The sequence below is a fragment of the Aotus nancymaae genome, unplaced genomic scaffold (assembly GCF_030222135.1).
Source record: "Aotus nancymaae isolate 86718 unplaced genomic scaffold, 86718_ANA_hifiasm-v0.15.2.pri h1tg000010l, whole genome shotgun sequence".
Taxonomy (NCBI): domain Eukaryota; kingdom Metazoa; phylum Chordata; class Mammalia; order Primates; family Aotidae; genus Aotus; species Aotus nancymaae.
Window position 1 is genome coordinate 59,371,547 of NW_026988421.1, and position 17,191 is coordinate 59,388,737.

Genomic DNA, 17,191 nt, shown 5'->3' on the forward strand with positions numbered 1-17,191 from the left:
TGCCATTCAGGACATAGGCATGGGCAAGGACTTCATGACTAAAACACCAAAAGCAATGGCAACAAAAGCCAAAATTAGCAAATGGGATCTAATTAAACTTTTACAGAAAAAGAAACTATCAATAGAGTGAACTGTCAACCTACAGAATGGAAAAAAAAATTTTTTGCAAGCTACCCATCTGACAAAGGGCTACTATCCAGAATCTACAAAGAACTAAAACAAATTTACAAGAAAAAAAACAACCCCATCAAAAAGTGGGCAAAGGATATGAACAGACACTTTTCAAAAGAAGACATTTATGAAGCCCACAAACATATGAAAAAAAGCTCATCATCACTGGTCATCAGAGAAATGCAACTCAAAATCACATTGAGATATCACCTCATACCAGTTAGAATGGCAATCATTGAAAAATCAGGAGACAACAGATGCTGGAGAGGATGTGGAGAAACAGGAACACTTTTACACTGTTGGTGGGAGTGTAAATTAATTCAACCATTGTGGAAGGCAGTGTGGTGATTCCTCAAGGATCTAGAAATAGAAATACCATTTGACCCAGCAATCCCATTACTGGATATATACCCAAAGAATTATAAAATCATTCTATTATAAAGACACATGCACATATGTGTTTATTGTGGCACTGTTTATATAGCAAAGACCTGGAACCAACACAAATGCCCATTCAATGACAGAGTAGATAAAGAAAACATAGCACATATACACCATGGAATACCATGCAGCCAAAAGAAAGGAGGAGTTCATGTCCTTTGCAGGGACATGGATGAAGCTGGAAACCATCATTCTCAGCAAACTGACACAAGAACAGAAAACTAAACACTGCATGTTATCACTCATAAGTGGGTGTTGAACAATGAGAACACACGGACACAAGGAGGGGAACATCACACAGCGGGGCCTGGTGGGTGAGGGGCTAGGGGAGGAATAGCAGGAGGTGGGGATCTAGGGGAGGGATAGCATTAGGAGAAATACCTAATGTGGATGGCTGGGCAGTGGATGCAGCAAACCACCACCATGGCACATATATATCTATGCAACAAACCTGCACAATCTGCACCTGTACCCCAGAACTTAAAATATAATTTTAAAAAATTATAACAATGGGGAAAAAAAGACTGAATATATTAAAGGTGCGCAACAAGATGATTTGAAGTATGTATACACATTGCATAATGATTACGACAATCGAATTAACACATCTATCATCACTCATGCTGTTTATTAGGTCCCCAGAACTTGTTCATCTTATAAGTGAAAATGTGCACCCTTTGATCAATATCTACAAATTTCCTCCACCCACCAACCCCTGACAACCAACCCTCTACTCTCTGCTTCTCTGATTTTGACTTTTTTAGATTCCACAAATAAGTAAGACCATACAGTATGTATTTTTCTGTGTCTGCATTATTTTACTTAGCAAAATGTCTTCCACATTCAACCACATTATCCCAAAGGCAGGACTTCCTTCCTTTTTAAGGCTACATAATATTTTATTGCGTATATGTATACAACATTTTCTTTATTCATCTGTCAATAGACACTTAGGCTGTTTCCATCTCTTGGCTGCTGTGAATAATGCTTTAGTGAGCATGGGAGTGTAGCTATCTCTTCAAGGTACTGATCTCATTTTCTTTGGATATATACCCAGAAGTAAGATTGACTGGTCTTATGATAGCTCTTTTTCCAAAATGACCGTACCTATTTACATCCCCAACAACATGCAAAGGTTTCCTTTTCTCCACATCATCACCGACTCCTGTTATCTCTTGTCATGCACACCTGTTAGGATGGTTATCACAAGAAAGATAAGAGATAACAAGGAGAATTTTATTTTTCGATTGAAGAGTATTAACCCACAGTCATTTTTATCAAATAAATTTCATCTAACTTATTTCTGTTGTTCTTCTTTTATATAAAAGTCTGTTTTAAATTCAATTTTTATCCTACAAGGTATTATGTACCCTTCTGGTTTTGGAATTCTCTAAAAGGGGTCACACACCCAATTTAGTAAAAGAAAGAAAAGCAGTTGTTCACTTCTGAGTATCATCACTAACAAAGTACCATGTTATGCTGAACACTACCTGGAAGCATAAGGGAAGTTTGGGCATATAGAATGTAATTATTAACCTGAGTTGGACTTTACCTAGAACACTGGACCTACATCCTTCTACTTCCCCTGCCCCTACTTGTGATCTGTGCTTGTCATAGCACAAGTCCTCAGGACTTTAAATGCCCATCAAGAGACACCACCTTAGAAACATATTACAACCAAATGTTGCAGCTCCGTTCCTGAGAGGTGTCAACATGTTCTTTTTGTTAAATAGATCACCAACTGCTAGACTACGTATGTCCAAAAACATTCTATGCCATATGTTCAGAACAGTGCTGGACCCTATGTGCAGCACAGAAGTATACAAAATAAAGAACATACCCATATCCTTATGGAACTTACAACCCATTTAAGAAAATGGCTTATGAGAATAACAAAAAACATCGCAATAGCTACCAGTTATACTAAAGAGATGTCAGGTGCTACCTTAAGTCCTTTATACATATTTTATAGGACTTACTTTATACTTGATGTATTGTTTACTCAAAGCAAGCTGTTTAAGTTAGGGGTTATTTTCCTGATTTTTTTTTAAAAGGAAACTCAGGTGCCCAGTACAAACAGTCTAACCAGGTTTGGATAACTACAAAGCTCATACTCTAATCACTGTACAATATGGATTCTCAATGAGTATATTATCAATCAGATGCTAAATTGTAAGACACAGATAAAAGCTAAGAATGGCAAAGAGTGAAGAGTGAACATATTGAGTAGAGGTCACAGGATGAGGTGTTATGAGGGAGGCTAGACTTCATTTGACTTTAAAGAATGATTTAAGTACATAAAAAGAAAGGGGCTGTATATTCTAAATACCAAGTTATATAAACCTTGTGCAAAGGTCAGAAGGCAAGAAAAGCATGTCATGATCAGAGAGACAAGAATCAGATATGTGATATGTTCCAACATGGATGTAGGTCTAAAATATTTTAATTTTTCATATTTTCATATCAATGTGCAAATATGCTTTAGTCTATATAATGTTCAACTCAATAATGTCAACTTCAATTTATTTCAAAAGATTTCAGAAGACTCTAGAAATGGATGTGTTTCATAATGTTATTATAAGTTTTAAGGGTAAAGAGAGGAATGAATTACGTTAGTCTACCTTATTTTATTATCAAACCTTATTTAGTTTTACTCCACAAAATGAAAGCTCGAAGGAAATCTCTCGATTTATAAGCACTCAAATTAAAACATGAATCTGGGATCGATATAATAGCTGGAACTTGCTATTACCATTCCTATGTCACACCAACTAGGATGATGAAAACCAAGCAGTCCAAACAGATAAACTCCAAGACTGTATCTGCCTTTCAATAGTAAGAAACAAAAGAGTCTCCAGGTTCTCCAGTTAATCCTGCTTTGTCATCCATTTACTTCCGGCTGACTCATTCCCATAAACCCACCACCTAACCTACCACAGCCTCCTCTCTCATCTTTTCCAATCAAAGCTATTTCAACATTTGTCTTTTTGAAAGTAGGAAAATGTAGAGATGTTTGTGCCCTGACCCAACAAAGCTGATGCACTGGCACTCACTCTTTTAAATAAATAAACGCTAAGTTCAGAAACTTGGGAAAGAAAGCACGTTAAACCTCAGAAAAACAGAGGTGAGAGAATGGAGCTATGTACTCCAGTAGTCTGCCTGGTGCTGAGAAAGAAATCTCTCAAAAATGATGTCAAAAATATCATAGAAGGGAACAGAAAATAAAACCTAAGGAATGACTCCAATAAAATAATTATAGTCAATTCATTGGACATCCATAATTCAGAATTAACACCGGCAGTTTCTGATTGTTTTAAACAAAATAGATAGAATAATAAAATATGTTAGGAGAAAACCTCAATAATACATAGGGCAAGATACAATCTCTCCACCCTTGGTATCCAGGAAGGTTTATGCTCTTTTGAATTTTAAATGTGTAGCAAAACACAATGATTTTAATTGCCTATAATCTGAGGTCAAATCTTTTGCCATGGTTCTTTGTTCACAGCAACAACACCACCAATAGTATTTACTGAGCATTTGCCATGAGTCAGATACGGTTGTGAGCACTGGAGAGCATACAGCATTAAAGCTGACAGACAAGGCCCTGTCCTTATGGAGTTTATGTTCTGTCCCAATGCAGAATGATAAGTATGGTTAGACCAGAGAACAAACCATGACTAATTCTCTAATACCAAAAATACAGCCTTATAAAGAGAAAACTTTCTTGCTAAATTAGCAGTTTTATAGAGACCTGAATCTTTTCCATTAGAAGAAAAACACTTTCTAGTGTGCACTTAATCAGGTTTTGGAGCTTTAAAGAAATAGAATGAGAGATAAAAGATAAATCCCACCAAGCTAGAGAAGCGCTAATGTTCTGACCCTTTGACCCTGCCCATCAAGAAGACACAACACTCCAGGTTTGGAGTCAGACTTAATTTAGATTTGAAGCCCAGTTTCATGTCTTATTAGCTCCATGACCTTAGGCATGTTACTTAACTTTCTTAACAGTTCTCTCATCTGTAAAATGGTGCTAATAAAAGCCACCCCACTGTATTGTTATAAGCCTTTAAAGACTTCATTCATAAATGTTTAAATCATACCATGTGGCATATGCTTTTCATTTAATAAACAGTATAGATGATTTATATATGCATATATATATACACACACACACGCACACACTCCGTGTGCTCTTTCCTTCATGCACATATAATTTACCCATCTATCCTCCATGACATTTTCCCAGAGTTCTATCCTTCTGCCCTTGAGGCATTTACCTTCTTCCAAATTCACAATTAGCTAATAAAAGAATCCAATCACTGAAAATGTGTTAATGAGAAAGGATAACAGAAGCATACAGTGACTACTGCCTGCCAGCTCAAATACCCCTCCATGGTAAAACATGATTTTGAAAACAAAACTGTACTAAAAATTGCATAGGTCAGAGGAGTGACTCTGGTGTGAATGCTAAGCAGCATCCTCTGGGTTTCTTGCAGTAACACTCAGTAACCATCAAGTGCTAATACTTAAACCATCATTAATTTTTTTAAAAAACAAAATTTAAATGGATACTGTATCCTTTTTCATGTAAAGTATGTGTGAAAATAATGTATTTGCCCTGGAACATTCTATAAAACAAATATAACCCCTAGGAAAATAGGGCCATAGAAAAGTTAAATGTCCATGTAACATCTGTGATAGAGCAACACCTAGAACACAATTCTCTTTTTCACCCAATAATTTTCGACCATATCATGTTGACTTAATGAGATTTAGCTAAATATAGAAAATCCTGCTTTGAAAACCTGTATCCAAAAGGATCTAAAACTTGTGAATTAGGCAATAGCAAAAATGTCACACCCTTTGCTATGCTAAGAAGAAAGTCTCTCAAGTGATCGACTCGATCACTTAGCCATTTTTCTAGATGCTATCTATCATTGAGCACATTCCCGAATTTCATGCAACTTAATTTAAACGTCTAACTGGCTACTCTGATGGGAATAAACTTTTGAGGAAGTAAAAGCTTGACAATGCTGACACCTAGTGGCTGTGAAGAAACTGGAGTGGATCCAGCCTAGGAAGAGTAGTGCAAAACACGCAGCATTTAATCATGATGAATATTAGGTTACAAAATACCAATTCTAAAACAAACCCTATAAAAGTTTATTTCAGCTCTCTATTTATCTCGGGGCCTACAAAAGGGGGCAATAAAAAACTTGCATCTGAAAAGTAAATTAAATTTTCCTTCAAGTTCCACACTTAGCAAATTACTCATCTTCAAAGATCAAAGAAAACTAAAAACCAATTTATATTTTGGCATATTTATGACTATTTTCCTTAATGTTGTATGTACACCCACAACCTTATCTTGGTCTTCAGGTGACTTTTCTCCCCTGGTCAAATATAAAAGCCATCTGGCCAGGCTATTATAGAGATTCCCTTTATGCCGCTGAAGCGTCCCTAATCAAAAGATAGCTGGATCTTCACAAACCAGCAGGAATTTTCCTTAAGAGAGGCATAAGGACACATGTGGAAACCCCTAAAGTACACAACTAAAAGCAAGGACCACATTGAACACTGTGGGAAGCCATATGAACAAAGCAGATCAGCACAGCACAACCTACTTCTACTCTAACCATTAGAAGATAAGTTTCCTCGGGCCCACCTGCACCTGTGATAGGCAGGATAGCAGGAAGCCTAAAGTGTTCATCTCCTCCACCAAGGAGAGCTCTGAATCCTACCTGCTGACGTTTGAAGGCTAAATAATCCAAATTTTCCAACTCCTTCCCAAGCTTCTGGTAGGTTTTCTGGAGGTCAGATTTGTTGGCAACATTTTTGAGAGACTCAAATGTCCTTTGAAACTGAAATTGAAAACAAAAGCAGATCATTAGGATAGCAGCATATTTTTCTCAAATTCTCAACTTGACAACACAAAGAGTCGATAATGAGCCTCAGTTTCTCCTATTCATAATGCAGTGGTAACAAATGCTGGCTAATTATTGTTTAATGAAAAATCCGGGATACTTATAAAGAGTTATAAATCATATTCTAAGTATAACCAACATTATTGCAGGAATGAGAAGCCTGGTTTAGTCCTCATTCTAACAAAAGAGCATACTTCATTAAAAAAAAGAAAAACTTCATCTTTTAGGATACACTTCTGCTTTTAAATTTTAATAAAACAGTACAGTGCATGTATAATTTCAAATCATAATGAGGAAGCATTAAAAAGTGCTTACATTTCAGTCATGGAAACAAATTTTTGAAAAGGTAGTTGCTTACATGATATTTTGCTATAATGATATATGATCTGGCTTGCCTCTAGAAAAACATCTATGCAGAATAGGTCACCCAAAATCTTTAGCAAGGAAGATCTTTCAGAGCTTGTATTTCGAGAAGGAAGAAAAACTTATGTTTTTGATGATCAAAGCATAAGTGGTACGTTCAGCAAACATTGATTCATTTCTGCTCCACAACACAGATGAGCTACAAATAGATGAGTTATGATCAGAAAGAGAGTTCTGATCAGTTCTGCTGAATCAGAATGCTCCCATTCTTTTTAAATCAGATCCTAGATAAATACAAAGGTGAAAAATTGCAATGAATCACAGTCTGCTACTAATAATTAATTAAGCAAAGGAAGCTCACCAGAAATTGGATTCTTGGTTTATTTTAGTAAATTAGAACATACTTTGGAGGGTTAGTGATTGAAAATGTCAAGTAATGTAATTAGCAAGACATTTGCATTTGCTCTCTCTTTATGTCATTTATTTCCCATATTCTCACTCTGTACCATTAGACAGATTGCTACAGATAGAGACTTCACTACCTTAAACAAACCAGAACTCCACTGTGACTATGATGCCATGAGACAAGCTAATAAGATTTTATAGAATATAATTAAGTTTCCAGGGAAATGATTTGACCCTTACTATATCAAACTCTATGAAGTAAGTCATATTAAAATGGCATTCTACAGAATTAAATCCCTAATTTCATGAAAGCAACATGTTTATCTCAATCCAAGGTGACAGAGGGGAAATAAATGGGAAATAACAGTGCTAAGCTTCCATGGCAGGACAGTAAATTAAACTCGACACATACTCATTTAGAACCTACTATGCACAAGGCCCTATGACTATTATTAGTAATAAAGAGTTCAAAACACTCTAAAACCATGATAATTTCATTCATTTAAGCCGTTTTTGCTTACAACAACAATTGTAAAGGAAAGATCATACAAAACCCGTGATGTAGCTTTGGCTTAGCTCCCTATTAAACACACCCCAACCCCATCTGCATACATGTACACTTAAAGATGCTAAAGAGTAAAAGCAATAATCTTACTTTGCAAATGATGCTGAGGTATGGAAGATAAAAGTTAGGTCAAGGCCTAGACTTTAAAGAGCATTCACTTGCTGTACAGAATCTCTGGAGTTTAATTACAAACCATTGTTAGAGTGAACCAGCAACCAACAGAATGGGAAAAAAACTTTGCAATCTACCCATCTGACAAAGGGCTAATATCCAGAATCTACAAAGAACTAAAACAGATTTACAAGAAAAAAAACAAACACACCCATTCAAAAGTGGGTGAAGGATATGAACAGACACTTTTCAAAAGAAGACATATATGAGACCAACAACATATAAAAAATGCTCATCATCACTGGTCATTAGAGAAATGCAAATCAAAACCACATTGAGATACAATCTCACACCAGTTAGAATGTCAATCATTAAAAAACCTGGAGACAACAGATGCTGGAGAGGATGTGGAGAAATAGGAACAATTTTACACTGTTGGTGGGAGTGAAAATTAGTTCAACCATTGTGGAAGACAGTGTGGCGATTCCTCAAGGACCTAGAAATAGAAATTTCATTTGACCCAGCAATTCCAATACTGAGTATATATCCAAAGGATTATAAATTGTTCTATTATAAAGACACATGCACACATATGTTCATTGTAGCACTGTTTACAACAGCAAAGACCTGGAACCAACCCAAATGCCCATCAATGATAGACTGGACAGGGAAAATGTGGCACATATACGCCATGGAATACTATGCAGCCATAAAAAAAACTATGAGTTTGTTTGTGTCCTTTTTAAGGACATGGACAAATCTGGAAACCATCATTCTCAGCAAACTGACACAAGAGCAGAAAAACAAACACCTCATGTTCTCATTCATAGGCAGATGTTGAACAGTGAGAACACATGGACACAGGGAGAGGAGCAGCACACACTGGGGTCTGTTGGTGGGGAATAGGGGAGGGACATTGAGGGGTAGGGAGGTTGGGGAGGGATAATATGGGGAGAAATGCCAGATATAGGTGACGGGGTGATGGAGGTAGCAAACCACATTGCCATGTATGTACCTATGCAACAATCCTGCATGTTCTGCACACATACCCCAGAGCCTAAAGTACAACAAAATATATATATTATAAATAAAATAAATATAAAAAATAAAATATATATATACAACATAAAATATATGCGTATATATATATATAATTATCTTACCAGAAGAAAAAAAGCATTCACTTGGCTTGAAGATTTTTCTAATAGGCCACAATGCTTAATCATTAAAACAAACCTCCAAGATTTTCTATATTTGTTCAGTACATGATAATTCTCTTATATTGATTATTTCTCCAAGTAAATGATCTCCCAGTTGGAAACAAGTTGGGAAAGGAAGCACAATTAATTGAAGAGATTTTTAATATTCCTGGATTTTACTTGTTCAGAGTTTTGAGTGGGAATTTAAAATGAGCAAAAAAACCCAGAATAATTTGTTGAACCTTCAATTTATCATGTGTTTTTCTTAACTCATTATAAACCAAACTCAAACTTTAAAAAGCTCAGTGAATTAGACTAAACCCAAAACAAACCTTGGACATACAATATAAGAATGAGTAGATGGAAACAATATCCCTAAGCCCAACACTTGCTGGAAAAGTAAGCATTGTCAACATTTCTCATCACATTATTTCTGCTCAGAAATAATAATAGTAATCCACCAAATAAAACAACAGAAACCATAATTGCTCATCTCACATTCAAATAGCTGACAAATTGTTTTGCAAGAAAGAGAAGCATAGAAAAGGTAACAGGGAAATGTCTACTTTGTCTCAGCAGTTCCTTTTCCCAAATACATTTGTTCTCCTTTTTCCTGACAATACATATATAAATAAATCTAAGCCAATGTTCTATACAAATTATGCATCCAATGAGTTTGTGTAAATTATGTAGCTTCGTGGAGTAATTTGAGAAGGATACGAAGAAATAGGCTGAAACAGCAGGAAAAAAAAATGCAGCCAAGGCTCTGGCAAATAAAGTTTTCCTCACCCCCACTGCCAATGCGCTGGCTTCCTTTTGTAATCAGATTGATTGATTCAAATAACTCTAGAGCGCCAACAGCGCACTAATTCCCATAATTTAAAAACATCAAGTAGCATTGCTCTAAAACAAAAGCCAGCTCCACAGTCATCATTTTTTCTTATTTAATATTTCACGCATTTATACAAGGTGCTGGGTGCTACCTGTAACATAAAAAGAAATCCCATGCTCGCAGCATTATACGTACAAAACGGTATACAATAAGTGCCTGATGGAAAGCATTATATCACCAAGTATGATCTTAATGTCCCTAAATTGTCTGTTTGAAACAATGCCAAAAGATTCTGGAGATTAAAGCAGAAAGAAAGAATAGTCAAAAAATAATATATTGATGCTCTATAAATATAACATTTAGAGTAAAAAGAAATTGTTTTAAGCATAAGAAATGGCTAATCGACCTTACTTAAATATGGCAACCACAGAACACTGAAATATAAAGTATTACAGAGAAAGAAATTTTTTCATGTTTCTGAACTTAATCCATTGAGTTTAATACATATTTTCCAAATGAACTTACAAGATGATAATACCACTCATTAAAAGGAAGTTTACAACTGAAGTAGAAAATTAAAGCTCGCATACATATCTCAAATGATTTTTTTGCTGTAAGGAATGATTTTAAAAATTAAGAACATAGAACAAAACTGGGTTTGAGATCTAAATTATAAATAGTTCTATGTAGGTAAAGGCACACGGGTCTTGAGGTCTGAGGTTCGAGTCCTTGCTATGGCATTTATTAACTGCATCACTTTGGACAAGTCATTACTATTATAATTTTTGATTCTGTTATCTATAACACAGGACAAATCGTCTTCGCCTGCCTACTTAATTCAGTTGTTATGAAATCAGTTGAGGAAAAAATGAAAGACATCCATTCAACAAATATTTATCAATGAGAAACATACCAGACATGTAAGAAACAGGGAAACAAAACAGAAATAGCTCTTACCCTAACAGACTTTACAATCTAGCTTTATTGGTTACTACTTTATAAACTTAAAAGTTCCATAAAATTGAAAAGACCATTGTCATTAAGCTCATGACACCTTTCAGTAGTGAACAAGGGCTGAACAAAGGAGTCATTCAATAATTGTTTCCGGAGTAGCATCACTGTGCAAAGCACTGGGCTCGACACTGTGAGAAACATGGAATTTATGGTGAGGCTTTGGTGGAAAGATGATGAAATCATTGATGTTTTATGAAAAGTTTGACCGGGCATGGTGTCTCAAGCCTGTCATCCCAGCACTTTGGGAGGCCGATGCTGGTGGATCACTTGAGGTCAGGAGTTCAAGAACAGCCTGGCCAACACGGTGAAACCCCATCTCTACTAAAAATACAAAAATGTGTGGTGGCATGCACCTGTAATCCCAGCTACTCAGGAGGCTTATGTAGGAGAATTGCCTGAGTCCAGGAGGCAGAGGTTACAGTGAGTTGAGATCACACCACTACACTCCAGCCTGGATGACAGAGCAAGACTCCATCTCAAACAAACAAACAAACAAACAAACACTATGGGCAATGTCCCCAAATAAATCAGCAGTTTACAAATGGATAACCCATTTTGAGAAGGGTCAAGACGATGTTGAAGACAAAACCCACAACAGCAGACTATCCACATCAATTTACAAGGAGAAAATTACTCTTGTTTGTGCCCTAGTTGAAGAGGACCAACAATTAACACCATAAGCAATAGCCAATATCTAGACATCTGAACTGGTTCAGCTTGCACAATTCTGACTGAAAATTTTAAGTTGAGCAAAGTTTCCCCTTAATGAGTGCCAAAATTGTTGCACACAGATCAGTTGCAGATAAGACCAGAGCTTTCAATGAAATGTTTTAACGATTTCAATTTCATCAAGCTCCTTAAGTATTCCTTTGGAGAAATGTAACAAAAGATGAAACATGGATTTACCAGAATGATCCTGAAGACTGGGCATAATCAAAGCAGTATCTACTGAGAGGTGGAAGTGGTCCTGTCAATGCAAAAGCAAGCTAGTCAAGAGCAAAGGTCATGGTGACAGTTTTTTAAGATGCTCAAAGAATTCTGCTTGTTGATTTTCTGGAGGGCCATGGAATGATAGTATCTGTTTATTATGAGTGTTTTGAGAAAGCTAGCCAAAGCTTTAGCAGAAAAACACTGGAAAAGCTTCACCAGAGAGTCCTTCTCCATCACAATGCTCCTGCTCATTCTGCTCCTTCCTCTCATCAAACAAAGGCAATTTTGCAAGTTTCAATAGAGAATCATTAGGCATCCAACTTACGGTCCTGGTTTGGCTCCTTCTGACTTCTTTTTGTTTCCAAATCTCAAAAAATATTTAAAGGGCACTCATATTTCTTCAGTTAATAATGTAAAAAAGACTGCATTGGCATGGTTAAATTCCAGGACACTTGATTCTTTAGGGACGAACTTAGTGGCTGGTATCATTATTTACAAAGCATCTTCAACTTGATGAAGCTTATGATGAGAAACAAAGTTTATATTTTTTATTTTTATCTTTTAATTCCAATTTTCCATATACTTTGGGAAGTCCCCTCATCATTACTCTGCTTAAAATTCTTAAATGATTTCTTCTTAGCTTTCAGACTATAGTTCAAACTTTGTAACTTGGCACATAGTTTCAAATTAGGTCTATGCCTACCTCTCCACCTTTAACTCTTGTTCCTCCCACACAGTTCACCCTTCATCTCAGCCATTCAAGACTATTACAAGTCTTTCAGCATATACCTTTCTCTTCAGGTAAAATGCCCTCTGTCCGGCTACCTTCTTTCTCTAGTCAACTCTAGAAACTGAGCCACATAGTATTCATTCAACACATCCTCTCTTAATATAATTCCCACCTCCACAACACTTTTAATTTTTTTTTAGTTATACTTTAAGTTCTAGCATACATTTGCAGAACATGCAGGTTTGCTACATAGCTTTACACAGGCCATGGTGGTTTGTTCCACTCATCAACTTGTCATCTGCATTAGGTATTTATCATAACGCTATCCCTCCCCTAGCCCCCTACTCCTGACAGGCCCCAGTATGTGATGTTCTCCTTCATGTGTCCACGTGTTCTCAGTGTTCAACTACCACTTATCAGTGAGAACATGCAATGTTTGGTTTTCTGTTCTTGTGTTAGTTTGCTGAGAATGATGGTTTCTAGCTTCATCCATGTCCCTGGAAAAGACATGGACTCATCCTTTTTATGACTGCATAGTATTCCATGGTGTGTATGTGCCACATTTTCTTTATCCAGTCTATCACCGATGGGCATTTGGGTTGGTTCCAAGTCTTTGCTATTGGGAACAGTGCTGCAACAAACATACATGTGCATGTGTCTTTATAGTAGAATGATTCATAATCCTTCGGGTATATAACCAGTAATGGGATTGCTAGGTCAAATGGTATTTCTGGTTCTAGATCCTTGAGGACTCACCACACTGTCTTCCACAGTGTTTGTACTAATTTACACTCCCAACAACAGTGTAAAAGCATTCTTATTTCTCCATATCATCTACAGCATCTGTTGTTTCCTGACTTTAATGATCACCATTCTAACTGGCGTGAGATGGTATCTCATTGTGGTTTTGATTTGCATTTCTCTAATGACCAGTGAATATGAGCTTTTTTTCAAATGTTTGTTGGATACATAAATATCTTCTTTTGAGAAGTGTCTGTTCATATCCTTCACCCACTTTTTGATCGGGTTGTTTCTTTTTTTTCTTGTAAATTTGTTTAAGTTCTTTGTAGATTCTGGATATTCGTTTTTTGTCAGATGGATAGATTGCAAAAATTTTCTCCCATTCTGTAGGTTGTCTGTTCACTCTGATGATACTTTCTTTTGCTGTGCAGAGGCTATTTAATTAGATCCCATCTGTCAATTTTGGCTTTTGTTGCCATTGCTTTTGGTGTTTCAGTCATGAAGTCTTTGCCCATGCCTATGTCCTGAACAGTATTGCCTATGTTTGCTTCTAGAGTTTTTACAGTTTTATGTCTTACATTTAAGTCCTTAATCCATCTTGAGTTAATTTTTACATAATGTGTAAGTAAAGGGTCCAGTTTCAGTTTTCTGCATATGGCTAGCCAGTTTTCTCAACATCGTTTATTAAATAGGGAATCCTTTCCCCATTGCTTGTTTTTGTCAGGTTTGTCAAAGATCAGATAGTTGTAGTGTTATTTCGTGGGCCTCTGTTTGATTCCATTGGTCTATATATCTGTTTTGGTACCAATACCATGCTGTTTTGGTTACTGTCACCTTGTAGTATAAAGTCAGGTAGCATGATGCCTCCAGCTTTGTTCTTTTTGCTTAGGATTGTCTTGGCTATATGGGCTCTTTTTTGGTTCCATATGAAATTTAAAGTAGTTTTTTATACTTCTGTGAAGAAAGTCAATGGTAGCTTGATGGTAGCATTAATCCGTAAGTCACTTTGGGCTGTATGGCCATTTTCACAAGATTGATTCTTCCTATCCACGAGCATGGAATGTTTTTCCATTTGTTTGTGTCCTCTCTTATTTCCTTGGGCAGTGATTTGTATTTCTCCTTGAAGAGGTCCTTCACATCCCTTCTAAGTTGTATTCCTAGGAATTTTATTCTTTTTATAGCAATTGTGAATGGCAGTTCACTCATGATTTGGCTCTCTGTTTGTCTATTATTGGTGTATGGGAATGCTTGTGATTTTTTTGCACATTGATTTTGTATCATGAGACTTTGCTGAAGTTGCTTTATCAGCTTAAGGAGATTTGAGGCTGAGATGACGGGGTCTTCTAAATACACAATCATGTCATCTGCGAACAGAGACAATTTGACTTCCTCTCTTCCTACTTGAACATCTTTTATTTCTTTCTCTTGCCTAATTGCCCTGGCCAGAACTTCCAATACTATGTTGAAAAGGAGTGGTGAGAGAGGGCATCCTTGTCTTGTGCCTATTTCCAAAGGGAATACCTCCAGCTTTTGCCCATTCAGTATGATATTGGCTGTAGGTTTGTCATAAATAGTTATTATTTTGAGATACGTTCCATCAGTACCTAGTTTATTGAAAGTTTTTAGCATGAAGAGGTATTGAATTTTATCAAAGGCCTTTTCTGCATCTATTGAGATAATCATGTGGTTTTGTCATTGGTTCTGTTTATGTGATGAATTACACTTATTGGTTTGCGTATGTTGACCCAGCCTTGCACCCCAGGGATAAAGTCAACCCAATCGTGGTGAATACTGGCAAACCGAATTCAGCAGCACAACAAAAAAGCTTTTTGATGTGCTACTGAATTCGGTTTGCCAGTATTTTATTAAGGATTTTCACATCAATGTTCATCAGGGATATTGGCACGAAATTTTTGTTGTTGTTGTGTCTCTGCCAGGTTTGGTATCAGGATGATGCTGCCCTCATAAAATGAGTTAGGGAGAAGTCCTTTTTCTATTGTTTGGAATAGTTGCAGAAGATAGGGTACCAGTTCTTCTTTGTACTCCTGGTAGAATTTGGCTGTGAATCCATCTGATCCTGGGTTTTTTTTGGTTGGTAGGCTGTTAATTACTGCATTAATTTCAGAACTTGTTATTAGTCTATTCAGGGATTCGACTTCTTCCTGGTTTAGTCTTGAGAAGGTGTATGTGTCCAGGAATTTATCCATTTCTTCTAGATTTTCTATTTTATTTGCCTTGAGGTGTTTATAGTATTCTCTGATGATAGTCTGTATTTCTGTGGGATCAGTGGTGATCTCCCCTGTATCATTTTTTATTGTATATACTTGATTCTTCTCTCTTTTCTCATTAGTCTGGCTAGCAGACTATCTATTTTGTTAATCTTTTCAAAAAACAAGCTCCTGGATTTACTGATTTTTTTGAAGGGTGTTTCATGTCTCTATCTCCTTCAGTTCTGCTCTGATCTTAGTTATTTCTTGTTTTCTGCTAGCTTTTGAATTTGTTTGCTCCTGCTTCTCCAGCACTTTTCATTGTGATGTTAGGGGGTCGATTTTAGATCTTTCCTACTTTCTCTTGTGGTCATTCAGTGCTATAAATTTTCCTCTGAGAACTGCTTTAGCTGTGTCCCAGAGATTCTGGTATGTTATGTCTTTGTTCTCATTGGTTTCAAAGAACTTCTTTATTTCTGCCTTAATTTTGTTATTTACCCAGTAGTCATTAAGGAGCAGGTTGTTCAGTTTCCATGTAGTTATGCAGTTTTGAGTGAGTTTCTTAATCCTGAGTTCTAATTTGATTGCACTGTGATCAGAGAGACTGTTTGTTATTATTTCCATTCTTCTGCATTTGCCGAAGAATGTTTTTCTTCCAATTATGTGATCAGTTTTAGAATGAGTGCAATGTGGTGCTGAGAAGAATGTATATTTTGTTAATTTGGTGGAGAGTTCTGTAGATGTCTATTAGGTGCACTTGGTCCAGAGCTGAGTTTAAGTCCTGGATATCCTTGTTAATTTTCGTCTCATTGATCTAATATTGACAATGGGGTGTTAAAGTCTCCTACTATTATTGTGTGGGAGTCTAAGTCTCCTTTTAGGTCTCTAAGCACTTGCTTTATGAATCTGGGTGCTCCTTTATTATGCATATATATTTAGGTTAGTTAGCTCCTCTTGTTGCATTCATCCCTTTACCACTATCTACTGCCACTCTTTGTCATTTTTATCTTTGTTGGTTTAAAGTCTGTTTTATAAGAGACTAGCATTGCAAACCCTGTTTTTTATGGCTTTCCATTTGCTTGGTAACTCTTCCTCCATTCCTTTATTTTGAGCCTATGTGTGCCTTTGCACATGAGATGGGTTTCCTGAATACAGCCCAACAATGGGTCTTGACTCTTTTTCCAATTTGCCAGTCTGTGTCTTTTAATTGGGGCATTTAGCCCACTTACATTTAAGGTTAATATTGTTATGTGTGAATTTGATCCTGTCATTATGATGTTAGCTGGTTATTTTGCCTGCTGGTTGATGCAGTTTCTTCATAGTATCAATGGTCTTTACAATTTGGCATGTTTTTTGCAGTGGCTAATACCAGTTTTCCTTTCCATGTTTAGTGCTTCCTTCAGGAGCTCTTGTTAAGGCAGGCCTGATGGTGTCAAAATCTCTCAGCATTTGCTTATCTGTAAAGGATTTTATTTCTCCTTCACTTATGAAGCTTAATTTGGCTGGATATAAAATTCTGGGATGGAAATTCTTTACTTTAAAAATGTTGAATATT

General features: G+C 36.4%; 1 protein-coding gene across 5 annotated transcripts in view; it reads right to left on the reverse strand.

The window, feature by feature from the left end:
• CTNNA3 (catenin alpha 3) overlaps window positions 1-17,191 on the reverse strand; it is a 1,835,081-nt gene that overhangs the window by 1,625,952 nt on the left and 191,938 nt on the right. For all 5 annotated transcript variants that reach the window (XM_064374172.1, XM_064374173.1, XM_064374171.1 and 2 more), the window contains one exon: window positions 6,357-6,476. In XM_064374172.1, the coding sequence (XP_064230242.1) occupies window positions 6,357-6,476 (120 nt within the window). The remainder of the gene's footprint in view (window positions 1-6,356; window positions 6,477-17,191) is intronic.